The 18,765-nt window shown below is 40.9% G+C and overlaps 1 protein-coding gene across 7 annotated transcripts in view; it reads right to left on the reverse strand.

Annotated features, from left to right (window-relative positions):
• TSNARE1 (t-SNARE domain containing 1) overlaps positions 1 to 18,765 on the reverse strand; it is a 519,305-nt gene that overhangs the window by 332,386 nt on the left and 168,154 nt on the right. For all 7 annotated transcript variants that reach the window (XM_069854776.1, XM_069854772.1, XM_069854771.1 and 4 more), the window contains 2 exons: positions 10,595 to 10,672; positions 2,177 to 2,246 (listed from right to left, as the gene is read on the reverse strand). In XM_069854776.1, the coding sequence (XP_069710877.1) occupies positions 2,177 to 2,246; positions 10,595 to 10,672 (148 nt within the window). The remainder of the gene's footprint in view (positions 1 to 2,176; positions 2,247 to 10,594; positions 10,673 to 18,765) is intronic.

Consider the following 18,765-nt stretch of genomic DNA (forward strand, 5'->3'; position numbering starts at 1 on the left):
ATGCTGGCTAAATGTCCTACATGGCAGGACTGCTATTCACCATGAATCCCTATACTCAAAGGAGCCACCAACCCCCTTGCCTACCTAACAGTGTCATTTTAGGCAGAGTGGCATTCACCTAGCTAGTGTGGAGGTAAAATTGTGGCAATTCTACTATTCATATATCCACAAGCAGTATCATTTCTCTAATAGCCAAGGCTATAACCTACCAAATGTTCACTTGCTGTCCCCTAGTCATCTCCCTAGTTAGAGGATTTTCAAGGAGAAACGTGCATCAACCTTTGAAGGAAAGAGGTGAAGGGGCAAAAAAGGAAGATTAAGCGATGATTTGCAGTTGGGAAAGCAGAAAACACTGCTGCAGAGGTCTCACCTGAAGAGCTGACCCTCTGCTTGTTCCTGAATATAGAGATATATGCAGTGCTGCCAGCTCTTGTGATTCATGGCATACTGCTGTTTGCTGGTGCAGCTCCAATGAGACACAGGCAGAGGTGCTTGTAGAGCATTCAAGGTTGCTCGCATGCATCTAGCGATGAAATAGGGGGCAAGGTGAAGGATACACCAATGATGTTCAGTGTTAGGACAGGATGACAAAATGGGAGGACTGAGGGGACATCAGCTGCTGGTCCTCTGCTGGACACCCTGGAACTGTTTGGTCTGGAGACAGAATGAGCCAAAAATCAGGATGGGACCTCCTGATAGAGAGGATGAACAGGAGCGTGGAAGGAGACAGCTAGAGGAATTCTAGAGCTGACGACAGGGGCAGGGGAGCACAAATAAAATAAAAATAAGCTGCATTTAGCTATATGGACAATTAAAGATAATTCCGAGATCAAAAATAATTATTGCAATTAGTGCAATATGCATCTATTTATGTAACTGCTCAGGAAAGAAGAAAATTATCTAGCCATGTTTTTTTAAGTGCTCTGAAGAATCAAGGAATTTATTCTTAAATTAAAAAAGAAAAAAACCAAAAAAAGCAGTTTAGGAATGCAAGCACAATTAGTTGCTCTGCATGATCGAAAGGCTTTCCTGGGTTAAGGATCTTCAGAAGTTACTAAGGTGGTTTAAACTAGAAATAATTCAGTATATGCAAACATCTTTCCAGATCACATCAGTCTCCACAGACTTTTTATTCTTATATCCTCTCCAGTCTCCTAAACTGAGTTCCAGATTTTCTGACTATTATTATTATTACTACTAATTCTAATCCTCAGGTTTGCAAAACAGAATATATGTGACCCAGGGCAGATCCGATGCACTGATGAAAGCAATGGGTTGGAGAGAGAAGGAGAGAAACTGCAAACCAGTCTGAGAGTTTATAGTGCGTTGTCAAGGTCAGTCAAGTCCATCAGGTAAATTACAACGTATAAAGCCAATATAACGGAAGAGAAACCCAATTTTCCTCTTTGTTCACAGCCAAATCTCAGTAGAAACAGCATTCACATACACAAAATCAGAGCTATATCCTAAGTACTTGATTTTTGTATGCAAACTGCATTAAGGGAAGTAGCTTTAATAAATTATGCTACATTTGGAAAAGCCATTTTAATTATCTAATTAGCATGCGTACAATGAAAACTAACTGTGCGTGTTTGTGTATACACGTATCTAGAAGAGAGTTTAATGAACTGGATCTATTGCAACTGAAACTGAAGTTTCATTTTCTTAGTTTTGTGCCATGTGATGCAGGTTTTGACATTACAACACACTTTTCATCCTATAAAATACCTTTTTGCTACTTTCCACTTTTTATTTTTTCTTAGATTCATGGTCTTTGGCAAATACAGGAGGCAGGAAAAAAATAAGGAAAGGAAAAAGCTTCACAAGCATCCTAGTCTGACATTAAATATAAATTAAAAAATGAAGAATAAAAACCAAGCAACACCAAAAACTAACGTGTATACAACCACAGAAAACCATCTTTCACTGTGGGCCATCATTTTCTGCTATCTACCTACCATTCTCTGCCACCTGAAACCAGCACAGGCCAAGCTTCATATGGTCAATACGTGTCCTAACACCATTAATCACCAACACAAGAGAACAAAATGAAGCAAGACTGACAAAAAAGTGTCCAGCTCTAAAAAAAGGACAGAGGAAAGGGTGAAGATAGATACAGAACAAAATTAAAAATCTGGGATAAAGGGAGACCTGCAGATATTCAAACCCAACTCACAGTCCATCCTGCAGCTCTTGAGTATCATTTGAGGTCCCCAGAGATCGAAGGCTTCTTTCCAGAGAGGTCACTGTCAACAGCAGAGAAAAAAAAATAAAGAAAGAGTATACTTTTCCAGAGGAGAAAAAAATAAGATTTTTTTTCTCATTTGCTTGTCTTGTAGTTTATTTTCTTTCAAAATAACACAATGAAATAGTGTTTGGGTAGGTATCTCATTAGACAAAGGAGGCAACATCCAGCAATGCCTGTTATCCCAAAATTGATAAATTGAGCCCCTTGGATGCACCATTTATGCATCCACATGTCATGGTCCATGACATGATGGGACATGACCATTTTTAACAGCAAGAAAATATCCATCCCATGGACCTTGCCCAGATCTCTGACTCTGCCAGCCTCAAACTTTCTAACTCTTCATGTTACAGCAACTGCATGAAATTTCCAGGGCTGGAGGCAGTTATGCTTTCTGCCAGGAAATCAGGCCAGCACTTTTGGGAGTGGGAAACCACTGCTTATCCTTCTCAAGAGTTTTATACATTGAAGCCCCACAGAACTGTATATGGAGCATCTCCAGCTGGACGTGTGCCATCAATGCAGAGGCAAGAAATTGCATAATATTTATTAATTGTTCTGAATATTTATTAAGAGGTAGAACATTGTTGTCCATCATGATATCTCCTACCTCAGTGCTCCAGATTTTAGTGATTTTAATACTCAAATTACTTTCTATGTTTTGGCTCACATAAAATGGGGTATTTCACTGTGATCATAGAATCATAGAATCATAGAATCATAGAACCATAGAATCATAGAATCATAGAATGGCTTGGGTTGGAAGGGATCTTAAAGATCATTCAGTTCCAAGCCCTCTGCCATGGGCAGGGACACCTCCCACTGGATCAGATTGCTCAAAGCCTCATCTAGTCTGGCCCTGAACACTTCCAGCAATGGGACATCCATGATTTCTCTGGGCACCAACATTTCTTTTCTTTGAGCAAGAGAGCTTCTTGGGTGCTTCTATCAAGGGAGGAGGATATTCTAAAGGCAGCTGAAAGCTGGAAACACAGTTTGTTTTGTAAATAGTAACTTCAGATTTAAGAAATATACCTGTGTTTGTATGTGTGTATAAAAAAATTGACAGAAATCAAGTAGTACTGTTGCCTTTTTACACTCTTGAATGTTCACTGTCTCAAATTCACTCTTAAATTAACAGCAGGTCACTACTTTTGGACTTAGCATATCAAGTATGCAAAGTACTTCAAGCTCTTGCACAACGGATGATGCTGATTAAATGGCATACTTAATATTTATATGTGGGATTTTCTCAGGACACTTCCAGTTGTTAAAACTCATAACCCATTATTAGTCACACTTTGATTAAGGAGGGGAAAAAGGAACAGACTACAAAGACGGCTCAATTATTTCCATAGAAATTTAAGAAATCCTCTGTTTTAATGACTCTGCAGATTGGACTCGGCCTGTAATTTTGAATAAGTAACTTTAATACTTTTCCACTAACAGACAAAATCCCCTCCTCTGTTCTGAGCTTCACTGTTGACATTAAAAGTCACTAAACAGCATAAAAAGTAACTAATATGCCTGGACAACATGGATATTCAAAACAAGCTCAAATACCCCTACATATTTTCTCCCTGCTTGCTAGATCTCAATAACAGATTTTAGTATGGTGTTTGGCAAGTCAGTAAGATAAAGCCTCAAAACATTGTCTATTACTGAGCTAATAATTATTGTCCTTTGCTGGAAGCACAATGTTTTACAGAATAAATTGACAGTTTTCACTAATAAACATTTGTTCCTCTTGGGGAACATCATTGATGCTGCAGAGATCTTGTAGACGTTGTAATTCCCTCTCTTCCCAGCTCCATAATCCTAACAAATCACTCTCCCATGCAATCTATACACCGTAGATTTCACTGACAAAATTTTGCATCATCTAAAAATACTTCTGGGCCCATCAAACCTTCAGGACAAAGCACACTGTGATCCTTGGAGAACAGACAGCAAATCAAGGTAGAGAAAGCATTTATGCAGGCATTGAATTTCTAAGAATGTGTTAATGTCATGTGGGCAACACCAGAAGGGAAAACAGCAGCTACAGCATCCAGGCACCTTTCTCACCTTAGCCGCGAATTCAGGACAATTTAAAGTGAAAGTGCCATCATCTTCCTACAAATGAAGATGAACTTGATGTAAGACAGGTCTGATACACAGGCAATTCTCTGCAAAAGCAGTGCAGACCTTTGCTACTGCCTGCTTTGGAGAAAAACGGAGTAGGACGTAGTTTTCCTATTGCACAAAAATCTTTCAAGACTTCACATAAACACCATTTCACATCAATGCAAATTCAGGAGCTTTCACATTTGCTAAATATTTTTTAAAAAAGAAATATACACAAAAGAACCTTAGATGGGAATGCAAGAAAAGAGCAAAACACTTCTCAGTCAGGTGAGAGAATGACTCAGATTTAAGTTTTTATCCTGAAATTTTATCAAATATTTTAATTGGAGAATAATATTTACACACTTACATAAAGATCAGTTATCCAAAAAGGACAATATGCACTCTGAACGAGCCAAAGGCCGGCATTTGATATGGCTTTTAACTGGAAAATAGAACTAAGACTCAAACTTGGGTCTCTGAGGTCTTTAGATAACTGAGCTATTTTGGGATAGATCTAATCTGATTTGGCCAAGAAATGCTCTATCAAAATCTATGTACTTCCTGTGCTGGGTATGGAAAAAAAAACTCAATCTACCTGTTCTGACCATGTGAGCAGTAGCTCTACCAAAGATGCAAAACATCAAGCTGTGCTGGAGAGAGGCCGTGAAGCCAGTGTTAAAACAGATATCTTACTTTAAAAGACTTGTACAACTAATTTTTGAAAGGCAGATGCGGTATCTTTTGAATAGATCACTGCTGTTGGAGCTGCAGTGGTTTACATTAACTGAGAGTTTGGCACCAGTTTTCTATGCTGTTGCAATCCTTAAAATCAATGAGGAATAAGAAAGCATCCTGAGATGACAATGGAGACTTTATCACACATGGGGGATGCTGAAAAACCCTTTGCTCAGCCTCTCAGATCAAGGTAATGACATCCTGCATGGCACCAACCTGTCACCGTGAATCATTAATGACCAAATAAAAGGAATTAGAAATGGAAGAGGCCCATTAGAGTGCTCAGCTTCTCCATCTAGCCAGATTTGTCCAGTATGTTCTCCACCAATCAGCCCTCCAGACATGATGCACCAAACCAACTCATTTTATGAGAGTGTTATTTATTTTAGTTATTTATAAGGTATTTACTGAGAGGAGGCTAAAAGCTGTACAGTAAAAGAAATGCAAGAACCTTCATAAAAATGAGTAGAAAAAAAAAAGCCATCAATAAGACAAACTCAGCCAGTACTTGAGCTTCAATTTGTGGGGTTCTTTTGTCCTTTGAAAGGAAAAACTAACTAAACAAAAACGCCATAAAAATTGCATAAGTCAAATCACTATCAGACAAACTTCCTTATGTTCAACAGTGACAGCCCTTAAAGGCAGAAAGAAAGCAGATGCTAGGGATGGGGAAAAGCTCTCTCTACCCCTTGACCATTCTAGGGATGGGTGGGATTCAAAAAAGAGTTTGTAAACTCATCACCTGGCTAGAAAGTGATCCAGTAGTGCATAAACAGAACCAGCTGTCCAGGCTATGATTTTTTATTCAACACATGAGGAAGATTTCCATTTTCATAGTAGGAAAAGGGAACAGGAGGCATTTACATGTGAGATCAGCCAAGATCAGCTCAGAGCTGCAAAGATCTCTCTTACTCAGGAGGCAAGTCCTGAACTGCCCAAGAAGAATTTTAATCACCACAAAGGCTCAGAATTCTGAAAAGAAAAAAAAGTGTAAGGATAGCAAAAAGATTCAAAGTATGCAGTGTTTATTACTTCTGTAGTGTTAATAAAAGTCAACGGTGGCTTAAAATCCCAATACAAACTTGACTTCTTGTTTCATTGAAAACAGAAGTTTCTCAAAGACAGAAAAAATATAGCCAAGACTCCTCACAACTTGGCACTGTGGGAACCTAAACTACAGAGACATAAGATGTGTAGCTTGTGACATCTTTAGCATCCCAAGAGGGGAAAGAGCATTTCAGCTGTATGGTTTGGTCTCTGAACACAATGGGGAACTTGGGAAATCTGCAAGACGCTGAAGTAAGACAGGGAAAGAAGAAAAAAAAAGGAGCTGGATTTATACATACACTGGGTATATTCATACATGGGATTTATGTAACCCTGAAGGATGTTCAACACACCATGCCCAGTGCAAGAGGGGTGCAAACCATCATCTGGTGAACATCTGCAATGCAGCTACTCATTTCATGTTCAGCTGCTTTCATGGTGGTACACAAACAACAGCACTGACTTCCGCTACATGATCTGAGATGGACCTTGCTGTGTTTCCTGAAGAGACCAGATGGCACAGTTGTACAGGGTAGAAGGGATCATCAACATCCTTTCCCATTTCATAACCCTGTTAAAGTTCTCTACCCTACATGGATTAGCTCTGCCAAATCTTAGCAGTACACTCAGCATCCCTTTACCGAAAAGCTGTACTTACTTCTGGGGAAAAGGCTATGAAGAGGCCACACTCAAACTGAATGAAACTGACTGTAGCAGACAAAAAATAATATGGGTAATAATATAAGCATCAACAGTAAAGTAACTTATGGGCATTTCCTCAACCTAAAATCACCTTAAAAAGCATTATAAATTCATAGATTAATAGATTTTTAAAGACCACAGAGAGCAATTCTGATTATACAATCTGATTTCCTACCATAAAATTGTGTCCCATCACTCCTACATCAAGACAGCAGACTGTAGCTGGACTAAGGCATATCTTATAAAAAGACATTTGAATCTTGATTTAAAGGTTTGAAGTAATGCTAAATCTATCACGTCTCCTCAATAACCAGTTCTAATGGCTAGTTATCCTCATAGAGAAAGATTGAATTTGTCTAGCTTTGACTCCTATCTTCTGATCTCATTATGTGCAAGAAAGTTAGATTAATGAGCCCTATGCTATCTATTTGATGTCTTTTGTCCCAGGGAGGTACTTACACACCATGATCAAGTCCTCTTAGATGTCTCAAACAGAAGTTCAGGTAGCAAGCATTTTAAAGTCTGATTTGCAGACTTCAAACAGTTGTCATAGTTCTTCTTTGTACCCTCTCCAATTTTGCAAAATAGTCTTAAGTACAGGCACTGTCATTACCTGCTTCACAGAGCACTCAATACAGACAACTCTTAACAAAAAGCACATCATCACTCACTCTATACCATCTAAAGAGGAGAAACAAAGACCACCAAAAATTGCTAAAAACCTAATTGAATGGATCAATATAGTTCAACAAACAATAAAAGTAGAAATTGGATTGTGGCATTTCAAAAAAGGATAAGCCACTCATCTTAAGGATTCCTCAGGGTATCACGTCAGCCCTAACCTGGCTTGTTTGGATATTAATAGCACGCAGATTTATGAGCAGGTCGCAAAACTTCAAACTGAGCTCTTGGTTTGATAGCAGAAGTGCTACTTCCATTGGCAAGGTAAAACTGTGCTGGAGCAACCAGGAGGGATGCTATAATGTGGTTATACACATTACGCAATAAAGTACCAGTGATCACAGCTGAGAGGTTCAAGTTGCCACTTCAAGCCCAGATCATAGCAATGGAGTTTTCTGAAGGAAAAGCTCAAAATAAAGAGCCTGACGGTTCTGGTGGACAGCAAGGTAATCATGAATCAGCAGTGTGCCCTTACTATAAAGAAGGTGAATGGTATCGCGAGCTGCATTAGGCAAAACATCACCAGCAGGTTAAGAGAGGTGATACCTCCCATCTCCTCAGCACTGGTGAGGCGGCACCTGGAGTTCTGTATCCAGTTCTGGGGTTCTCAGTACAAGAGAGACAAGGAACTACTGGAGAAAGTCCAGCAAAGGGTCACAAAGATAATGAAGGGTTTGGAGCATCTCTCCAATGAGGAAAGGCTGAGAGAGCAGGGACTGTTCAGTCTGCAGAAGAGAAGGCTGAGGGTGGTTCTTGTTAATGCCCATAAATACCTGAAAAGAGAAAGCAAAAAAGGTGCAGTCAGGTTCTTTTCAGTGGTGCCCAGTGACAGCACCAGAGGAAATGGGCATAAACTGAAATGCAAGGGGTTCCCTCTGAACATCAGGAAACACTTTTTTTACCAGCAGAGTGACTAAGCACTGGCACAAGTCACCAGGGAAGGTTGTAGTGTCTTCATCCTTGCACACGTTCAAACGCTGTATGGACATGGTCTTGGGCAACCAGCTCGAAGAGGCTGGAAAAAGGGGATGGACAAGACGACTTCCAGAGATCCCTTCCAACTTCAACTATTCTCTGATTCTATGAATTTCTCCACCTTCTGCAGTGCATGACTGTTCTTCACCTCAAGCACCATCAGTCCCACCACTGCTCTTCCAGTATCCCAGTGGAGAAGTATGACTGGCAACCCAAAGGTGACTTTCAATGGCTGAATTTCCAGGATTCTGTTCTGTGAATAAAAGCTGTCAAACTTGTGCTATCCAAACAGATTATCAAAAAACTATGAAAAACAAGTGTTTTAAATTACAGTTTGTGTAATGCATTTATCAGTCACTCCTCTGAAAAATAACAAAGAAATAAACAAACATGAAGTGTGCATTTCCCATTTGCTTTTGACTCATTCAGAATCATCTTCTATGTACAGTAACTGAGGTTCTGACAAACTACTAAAGAATCATAGACTCAAGCAGTTTAGAAGGGATCTCTGGAGGTCTCTAGTCCAACCTTCTGCTCAGAGAAGGTCCACTTAAAAGTGAGCTGGTCAGGGTCTTGTCCAGCTATGAAGATCTTGAAGGATGGAGATCTCACAGATTCTCTGGGCTCTTGTTAAACTGGTTGACCACCCTGATGGTCAGAACTTTTTCCTTCATATTGAGTTGGAACATCCTATGCTTCAGATTTGTGTCGCCTTTTATTCTTCCACCGTGTACATGAGAGATTATGGGTCCATCTACTCTACAGTCTCCCATTAAGTGATTACAGACAACAATATGATTTCTATTAACTCATGTTCGACTTGTGGTTGTCTAGTACCCACAGGTTTTTTTCTTCAGAGTAGCTCTACAGCCAGCCAGCAGCCATCCCGTCCTGTTTCATAGGGTTATTCAATCCCAAGGCACAACGGAAAGTGTGAATTAGTTTCTTTCTGATTTTACAGCAAGCTAGGCACTTGAATAACATCATGGAGCCTATCCAAAACCAACACTGGTTTCAGGCCTTCACCTTCTGCACTACTGGAGAGCAGCAACAATGCTCACAGTTCTTGGGATGAGCTGCATCCATGTTGCAGGAGGTCCTGAAGTAAACTCAAATCTACCAGTCCCTTGTAGTCAAAGAAAAATCGTTGCTTGAGTTTTCCTGGCCGATGGAGCATACACGATTTCTCTAAAGAAGAGATGACTACGCTTTAGAAGTTTTATTTCCCATTCTTCTTCCATCAAGGATTCCTTTCTACAAGAATTGTGGGCTTAACTTTGGGATATGTGGGGAATGATTACAGAAATAAGGAGGCACTGAGATCCTTTCTTTAAATCTAGGCCAGCCCACTGTGTCTACGAGGACTGGCCAACAGAGAACATCCCAGACAGAGAAGATATCCAGGTGATTCAGAAGCAATTTCAAGGTCCACCTTAAAATCAGCACCCCACAATTTTAGATCCTTGTCTGACGCTAGTGTACTTTAGAACTGGCATACCATGACATTAACAAGCATTCAGCAATATTAGGGCCTATCTATATGCAAAATACATCCCTCCAGCCCAACCCAACAAAACTAATGAGCCAGAGCACGTCTCCAAAGTAGACAAGCACTCTGTATCTCCAGGGTCCAGAGAGAAATGGGGAGGAATAGCATCCATGCTAAACATAGAGAGTGAAGAAGAATAGAAGAGTTTTGGTGTTGGTGTTTTTTATAGGGGAGATAGTGTTTTGCAAGTCCATATGACAGGCTGTGAACACAGTAGTGCTGCAGCACATTCAAAAAAAGAGTCTGGCTTGTTCACCTTTCTTCGCTCTAACTCCCTATTGTAACAGATGACACAAAAATAGAAAAGGATGTGGTCTCAGCAAGGATTGGAATGTATCTGTGCCTGTTTAATGGAACATATGGTGGAATATTTTTACATCTTTAAAGAACTGTGTATTGGACATGTGCTGGTGTTCGTGAGATACAGCAGCAGAAAAACTGCATTAATATTTGCTCCTTGACAATAGGAGATGTCATACACTGCGTACGTGCATACAAGTCATCAGCAGGACAGCACAAATGACTAGGAAACCTTTCATTATACGCACCATTGGAGTTAATTCGGAAGACATTGGCTGAAGTCTCCTGAAAAAGTTCCTGTAGTTCGCTGGGATCAATCTGGGTTGCTGTGAAGACAAAAAGTGAGATGATATATTAACAATGGACAACATTGAAAGGGGCTCATCTCCCTACTGAAGGGGGTGGAAGGTTCCTCCTCACTCTGAAAATTTAGCCCAAGTAGGTAGTCCAGCACTGTCAGGGCAATAAAAAATGCCACAGCAATTTGACGGATACAGCCCACACGGACAGTGACAGTGTTTGTAGGATTTACTAACAATTAGAATACAAATTATTTCTACTCATTCGTTCAGTGGGAATATCAGAACTATAAATGAATGAGAAACCACAAGCACAACAGCATGGTTAAGTGCTACTTTCCAGAGCAGGAGGTGATGTGAGCAGTCTTGCCTTTAGAAAAGGGGAGGAAGGAGTGAGCAGAACACAACTGCTCCATGGGCTCAAAGCTTTTGGGGAAGGAGGGAGATTGAAGCCCAGATGGGTCCTCCACACATGCATCTTTCAGCCCTCAGGACAGACTCCTCTTCTCCCTTTTTCTTCCTGATACCTCCAACTGCAAGGGTCAATGAGTCAGTGCCAGGAACTGCTATTGCCACTGCCAAGATGACTTCTATCAGCTTCGTTCCCAAGGTCCCATTTTGGCCAAGGTACCCACATCTGCCCTATAAGGAGGAAAATGAAGTAAGGTTTTGACTTCTTGGGTTTTGGTTTAGGTTTAGTTGTTGTTGTACCTTCATTTTCCAACATTGAACCATACAAACCTATCCTGAGCTGCTTCACAACTTCATCATCCCCAGAGAAGGAGAGATATGAGGCTGGACTTGGCTATATTACCAAGAAAGGATACAACATTTAAATAGGTTTTAAACAGGTGTTGGGTTCTGATTGGTAATAGTCACTGGAGAAAGACTCATTTATACCTGTCTTTGGCACCAGCTTTCTGGAGGCAGCTTTGCAACAGATATTTTCATGATTTAGCTCCATTCTGCCTCCCACCTTGGACAGCTTTTGCAGGTTTCTCAGAAACTGCTCTACCTGAAACTCTGGCCAAGTCCCAAAGCACCACATGGCTTCTACACTCAACACGCGATTCAATTTCTACTTTCAAGCAACTATGACAATTCTGCATCCCTGAACCAGATTTCCCTAAGCTGCTGAAGTACCATGTGCCTAAGCACCATTTGAAAAAGCAGAAAGTCATTGATGGAGCAAGGTGAAAACAAAGATTATTGAACAAAACAAGAAGCCCACTTGATGCACTGCACAGGTTGGTCCTGAGGATGCATGCCCTGAAGCGTAAGGTCAAGCTCCACATGCAAACAGTCCAGCTGGGGGATTTGCCACTGTTTTTCATGTATCTCAACCACAGCAACACTCATGTGAGATGATTCAGCCCTGTACCAGCCATAAATAAAGTCCTGGATCAGTCTGTCAGGTTGACACAAACCCACAGCATTAAATGATTTTTAATCCAAATGCACAGGAGCTCATTGCTAGAGATTTTCCCACTCTTCTGTTCTAGACACTCCTTTCCTTTTCTTATATATGAAGCTATATAACACAATAAATTAGTTTGGGCTTACCCATCCCCAGTGAATTTCGCTTGTTACTGACGAGATCTTGCTTTCATTAAAATGACAAAAGAGCAGCACAGAATAAGATTTTTAGTTCTTTACAGACTTAGTCCAGTTTCAGAAAGTTTTTCATGGATTTTCAGTCTGCCAACACGCTCTAGGTTAATAATACAGGAGGATAGATGGCCAGGACATGGCTTCAGCTTGGCTAAATTTCTAATTACAAATGCCAAGAGGACTGGTCCACACATTGTGTGAAAAACTGAATTTGCATCAACAGATGTTTAGCTTGGCCCAGTGATGCATTTATGAATGAAGCCTCAGATGAACCACGATGCAACCAAACCAGGGTTGGATATTCCTTGAAGTCCTCAATTATAAATACCCAGCTAGGAAGAGCATTGCATTAAACCCTTTATATAATATGGGCTCTAGATTTCAATGTATTCTCATGTGGGAATGCTCCTGCAGATTCAGGATTTAAAATACCAAAACCACCCCAAAAGCAAAAGTGAAATATGCCAAATGCTAGAAAAGGCTGAAGAAGCACCAAGTTCATTGTATGAACACACATGCCTGTGTTTCAGAGTCTCCACAAAATCATGACAAATAAACAATAAACACTATGCATCCAGAGTTGGACTATAAGGTTCTTTTTACACAGAAACTCAAGTGCTAATTTGGGAGAGTGGAATTTATCCAGACTCTCCTGGGTGGACATGGGGAGACCTATGCGCTCACCCTGTATCACATTTCCCTTATGGAAAAGAAGCAAAACACAGCAGGACAAAGTGTGAGAATCACATTATGAAGACATAGAAATATTTAACTTTTTAAGCCTTGGCATACTTATTTAGACAAATGCAATAGAAGTGTGTGAAGATTAACTCCCTCTTGAAGACTTTTGAAGGCTTCAGATCTCAATTCATAAATATCTAACACAGAGTGCCACAACCTCACACCTCAAAAAAGTGCAAATTAAACAAAAAAACAAAGGCAGATGCAACCTTTGGCCAGAATTTTCAAATAATTACTTAGAAAATGCAATGCTTGGATAGCACTTTACCTGGAAAACTGTACTGAACCTGCCTTGCAATTTCATAGAATCATAGAATAGTTTTCTTTGGAAGGGACCATGAAGGTCACCTAGTCCCACATCACTGCAGTCAGCAGTGACAACTTCAACTAGATCAGATTGCTCAGAGCCCCATCCAGCCTGATCTTGAATGTTGCCAAGAACAGGGCATCTACCAGATCTCGGGGCAACCTGTTCCAGTGTTGCATTACTCTAATTTCTTCCTAGTATCTTGTCTAAAATTCTGCTTTTTTTCATTTAAAACCATTACCCCTTGTCCTGTTGCTACAGGCCCTGCTAAAAAGTTTTTCACCATCTTTCTTATAAGCCCCCTTTAAGTACTGAAAGTGCACGACAAGGTCTCTTCAGTGTCTTCTCTTCTCCAAGCAGAACCCCAACTCTCCAGCCTCTCTTCATAGGGGAGATGTTCCAGGATGCTGATCATTTTTGTGGCCCTCTCTGGACCTGCTCCAACAGGTCCACGTCCCTCCTGAGCTGAGGACTCCAGAACTGGATGCGATATTCCAAGTGCAATCTCACCAGAACAGAGTAGAGGGATAGAACCACCTCCCTCAACCGTCTACTTTTGATGCAGCTCAGGATAGAGTTGGCCTTCCAGGCTGCAAGTGCTCTTTTCCTGCCCCTGGACTTTTATTTCACCTTACATTATGCTGTCATTTCTCATTTTATTTTGGTTTTCTTATAGAAAAGAAAATAGTTACAAGGAGGTTGCTTTAACTGCTCCAACTTCATGCTTGCACACATCAAGTAGAGTTGTTGTAACTATTCATGGAGGATTCAGCAGTTCAAGTAGACAAGCAAAATGACATAAAAACAGCAGCAGAAAGGAAAGCAAAAATGCATCTGTATTGCCAAGCTAAGTGGAGACCTACCAGGACTGCGAAAGAATGTGAATGCATAGTACATTTGTGTCTAATAAAAAATTAAATGTCTTTGACTACATAAAGTGAGTGCTAAAATCCCCGAGAAGGAGTTGCTGATTTCCAGTAAATACTTTGCATGCCCTAATGCTAAGTGTTCAGGGCCACCACTGGGAAAAGGTGACTTTTACTTACATTGCGGGTCCTGAAAGCTGTCTTTTAAATACCTCATGTGATGGTGACTCAACCACCTCTCTAGGCAGCCTGTTCCAGTGCCCAATGACCCTTTCCATGAAAAACTTTTTCTTAATGTCAAGTCTGAACCTCCCCTCATGGAGCTTGAGGCCATTCCCTCTTGTCCTGTCCCCTGTCACTTGGGAGAAGAGGCCAGCTCCCTCCTCTCTACAACCTCCCTTCAGATAGTTGTAGAGAGCAATAAGGTCCCCCCTTAGCCTCCTCTTCTCCATGCTAAACAATCCCAGCTCTCTCAGCTGCTCCTCGTAAGATTTGTTCTCCAGCCCCTTCACCAGCTTTGTTGCTCTTCTCTGGACTCTCTCCAGAGCCTCAACATCCTTCTTGTGGTGAGGGGCCCAGAACTGAACACAGGATTCGAGGTGCAGATTGTCCTATCAAATGCTAATTGGGAGAAAAGAGTAACACTTGCCTTGTTACAACCTCTTTTCAGGTAATTGTAGAAAGTTGTTGAGGATCTTAATAATTCATATAGGTTTGCATATGATGTTAGAAGCTGTTATTTCAGTGGAAACTCAGAGTACGTTGTTTTCCACTGCAATTATGATTCAGCACACCTCTGATTCATCACACCTCTGTCTATGGGAAACATTCGGGATGAAGACTGGCCGGTGGAGGGTTGCAGTGTCAGTGTTTGAAGCAAATCATAACCTAGGAACCCGTGGTTTGCTTCCCCTGATCCTGCTCATGGGGGAGAAAATACTGCTGATGCACGTTGGCATCTGAGGTTCTCAAGCACCGTGACAATCAGTCATTAGCTCCAACCATGACCAACAGCACTTGTGGCCAGGGAAGAAGAGACCTGAGCAAGCTGGCAATCAGAAATGTCTTTTCATTCCTCTTCAAGATAAGTCAAATGTGAAGTCTGAGCAAGCTTATAGGGTCTTGTCTCTAGTGATCTGTATTTAATTAGCGTCCAAAGGGAATAGCTAAAGGTCCAGGACAACACACATGGTAAAGGTATCTACAGGAACATCCTTTCACTTAATGTTAATGAAAACTGCCAGTGTTCCCCACGTTAATCTTCTTTGCCTATTAATCATTTCACACTAATTTGAAGCTCCTAATGGCTTTTCTGCAGCCAGGTGAAGTCAATTGCCTCTCTGAACTCAATTTTGTAGCAAATCCAACATAACTCAAAAGTTGCAGAAAGAAGAGGCAATAATTACAGTAACTCCAATAAAAAGGGAAAAGAGACAAAACAGAAAAAAGCATTCAACCTTTCTGATTACAATACTTAACACGGCTGTAGGAAAACAGCTCAGCACTTCAAAATTCTAATGCGTTTATCCCCAACGCACAACAAAGAGCTATGTCCGTGTTCTTTAAAAGACAGTCATAGATTTCCTGCATCTGTGTCTTTGCTCCTTTGAAAGCTTTAATTGAAGTTATAACATCATCTTTTGCTGAAGAAACATGAAATAGAAAGTTACTTGGTACCCAAACTCCTCTTTTGTACTACGAAACTCCTGCAAAGAGAAAAATGCTGGTGGGGAACAAACCTGCTTACTTGATTTCAAACCATCCACCCCAAATTCTTAGTTTACCTCTGCCAATAAAGATTAAGCATAACTGCAGCTAGCCCTGTGACTTCACCCTTTCACTATGGAGATGAATTGACAAGTCTCACCCATTAAGCACCTTGTTCCTTCTCCAGGACCAGTGGAAACATTGCAAGGCTTCTTTCCCCCCTTGAAGACTTTCCATAGCAATGACCCACGTTATCCAAGAGAGTGATACTTTATTGAAGATTATGATCCACAACGACAGCCATGTGCCTCTGGAACTGGGAAACGAACTCAAGGGAGAGAAGAAGATTGATTTCTGGCTGCTGGCCCAAGAGTAAGGGATTATTGCTGGATCAAAAATGCTAAATTCATGTCTTTGTTTTAGCTTTTCCACAGCAAATGACATAAAATTGAAAAGGTAGAAGAAGATGAAGGAGGCAAAGGAAGGCAAAGAAAGTGTGAAGAAAAAGAAACAGTTTTCATGGGAAAAAGAAAATGCTAGAGAAAACAGACAAGGAAGAACTGGTGGATACACAGCCACCTACGCTCACTCCAGACAAGTTCTCTAGCCAATAGTCAAGATCTTCTCAGGGTGCTCCTCTCTGTGGACTCTCTGGTGTCTGATCCCATGCTTCATACCAGCCCTTGGTCTCTTCCACAGCAAGAACACTGTATTGGACTTAAGTTGCATTTCCATTTCATGTATATCAGAGGAACCTCATTTACCCTCAAGCCCTCTGCTCTTCCATTGAAACAGGTCAAAAAATGTTCAAGAAATACTAGCATAGAAAGGATTGGCCAAGATCATGTTTGGTCAAGGCTCCTTTCCACAAGGAAAAGAGCTTGAAATAGAAAAAGAAATTGAAGAGAATGAAAGAAGCAGCATCATGTCTAATGTTGCAAAGTTGTTTCTGGCATGCAAGCTTAGAAGATTTTTATTTCCTTCTGTTGAAGTTGGAGTGAAATAAGTGATAAAGGGAAATGTAAGCAAAAATTGCACTCATCAGGCAACACGCTTTCATTAGCATTAGAAAACGTGATGCTGTTTCACGTGCCAATGCTTTGAAGCTCTTTGCTATGGATTTGTACAGTGCCTTGCAAAAGGCCTGGGTCTCCTCGGCATGGCCAGAGCACAGAGAAGGGGCACTGAGAGGATTACAAATTCAGCTCATGGGACAAAGCTGGCATTGGCATCAATCCTCTTCCAAGCTCCATTCTCACATAGTGAGGTTGGTGTATTCAAGAACTCAATTACCTATGGATTTACTTTGGATCTTTATTGCATTAAAACTCATAAACTCCTGGTCATTTTTCTGAAATTGCCTTCCTGGGTTGGTCAAGTTCTCCTGAACATAAAAAATGAAATGTTTCAGGTTTTAGAGATGAAAACTTAGGTGAAGGTATATCAGCTGGAAGAATCCATTTCATCCAACCCCTCTGAAAGGGAGATGCATTTAGGCAGAGGAGTATCTGCCACTTTCTCTTCTCCCAAAAGGAAAACTGAGAAGCCAGGAGATATCTCACCCTGCAGCTTTTCCCTGAAGAGGTACCTTATTCCCACCTTACTTCCCCACCAGCTACACTACCAGAAAAAAATACAGAGAAAATGAAAGAAAAAAACCCACACCCAATTTAACAGAATAGATTGTTTTACCTTTGAAAGACTTACTGCAGCTCTATCAAGTTGACCATAGGAGACAGAGATTTTATAATTTCTAAACCAAGCTGAGTGCAGGGCCCAAAATCAACGAGTGTAGAATCCCAAGGAGGTAAAGCAGGAAGAGAGAATTATTTCAGGTTGGAAAAGATCCCACCTAGGCATGCATTTTTTCTTGTACTCTCTGGAGCACAGTTTCAATACGTTAACCTCTGTAATGATTCTGAGATTTGTGCTTTAGTTAACATGCCCTCAGACAAGTAACTGCAACATAGGGTGTCTCCAGCACAAGTGTTTCTGGTATAGCTAGTAAGTTTTGGCTGGAGCTCAGCACAACTCTTTCTTGGAAGATGGTAGGGAAACAAAAAGATAAAGCTATAAATATGTACACAATACATATGTCTGAAAGGAATGAAACACATAGCCGATACCAAGGAAAGCCTAATGAGCCAAGGACAGAGGCTATTCAGACAAAAGGTTCCCATGTAGGTGAGGTTAGGGTAGTGGGACCAAACTTTGTAGCTTGACAACTGTCTGCGCTCTGGTGGCTCAGGAGGCATTGCAGGGAACAGCCCAGGCATGAAGAATCATCCCTTCCAAAAAGCAAGGAATGGTAAAGGGTGACCACTAACTTGCAGTGAAACTCAGCCTCAGAAATTAAAGAAGATACAGAATGAAGACCTTATCTGCTCCACTACTTAAACAAGGAACGGGGCTGTATGCAATCTGTGTGCTCCCATTGTAAATCAGCCAAGAGAGTTTTTTTCCTAAGCCAACGGATGGAGAATTATACCCTGGGAAGCTCTGCCGTATGCCCATCCTCCTTGCCCCTGTCATGAGGGAAACCGCCCCCTGCAACTCCAAAGACAACTCCAAGTCCTCAGCCACCAAAATGCATACCTGCATACCCCCGAGATGCAGAGAAAATGAAACACTAGTGCAGTTAAAATTCAATCAAATTTGCTTTACATTATTTCTAGCCAAGATGTTTTTACTCTCTTTTGTTTCCTTCTTTTGGTATATATGCTAATAAGCAACTGTTGAAGAAAAAAGCAGTGAGACACCCTAGGTGCACAGATAGTGCTGGTATCTTCTCAGCCTTGCAGTTTGTCCTAGGTGTCCAGGAGAGCAAACAATGTCAGTGTTATCAAGCCATGTACAGGGAGCCTAACCAAGGAGATTTGCAGCAATGC

This window comes from Phaenicophaeus curvirostris, chromosome 3, assembly GCF_032191515.1.
Source record: "Phaenicophaeus curvirostris isolate KB17595 chromosome 3, BPBGC_Pcur_1.0, whole genome shotgun sequence".
Classification (NCBI taxonomy): Eukaryota; Metazoa; Chordata; class Aves; order Cuculiformes; family Cuculidae; genus Phaenicophaeus; species Phaenicophaeus curvirostris.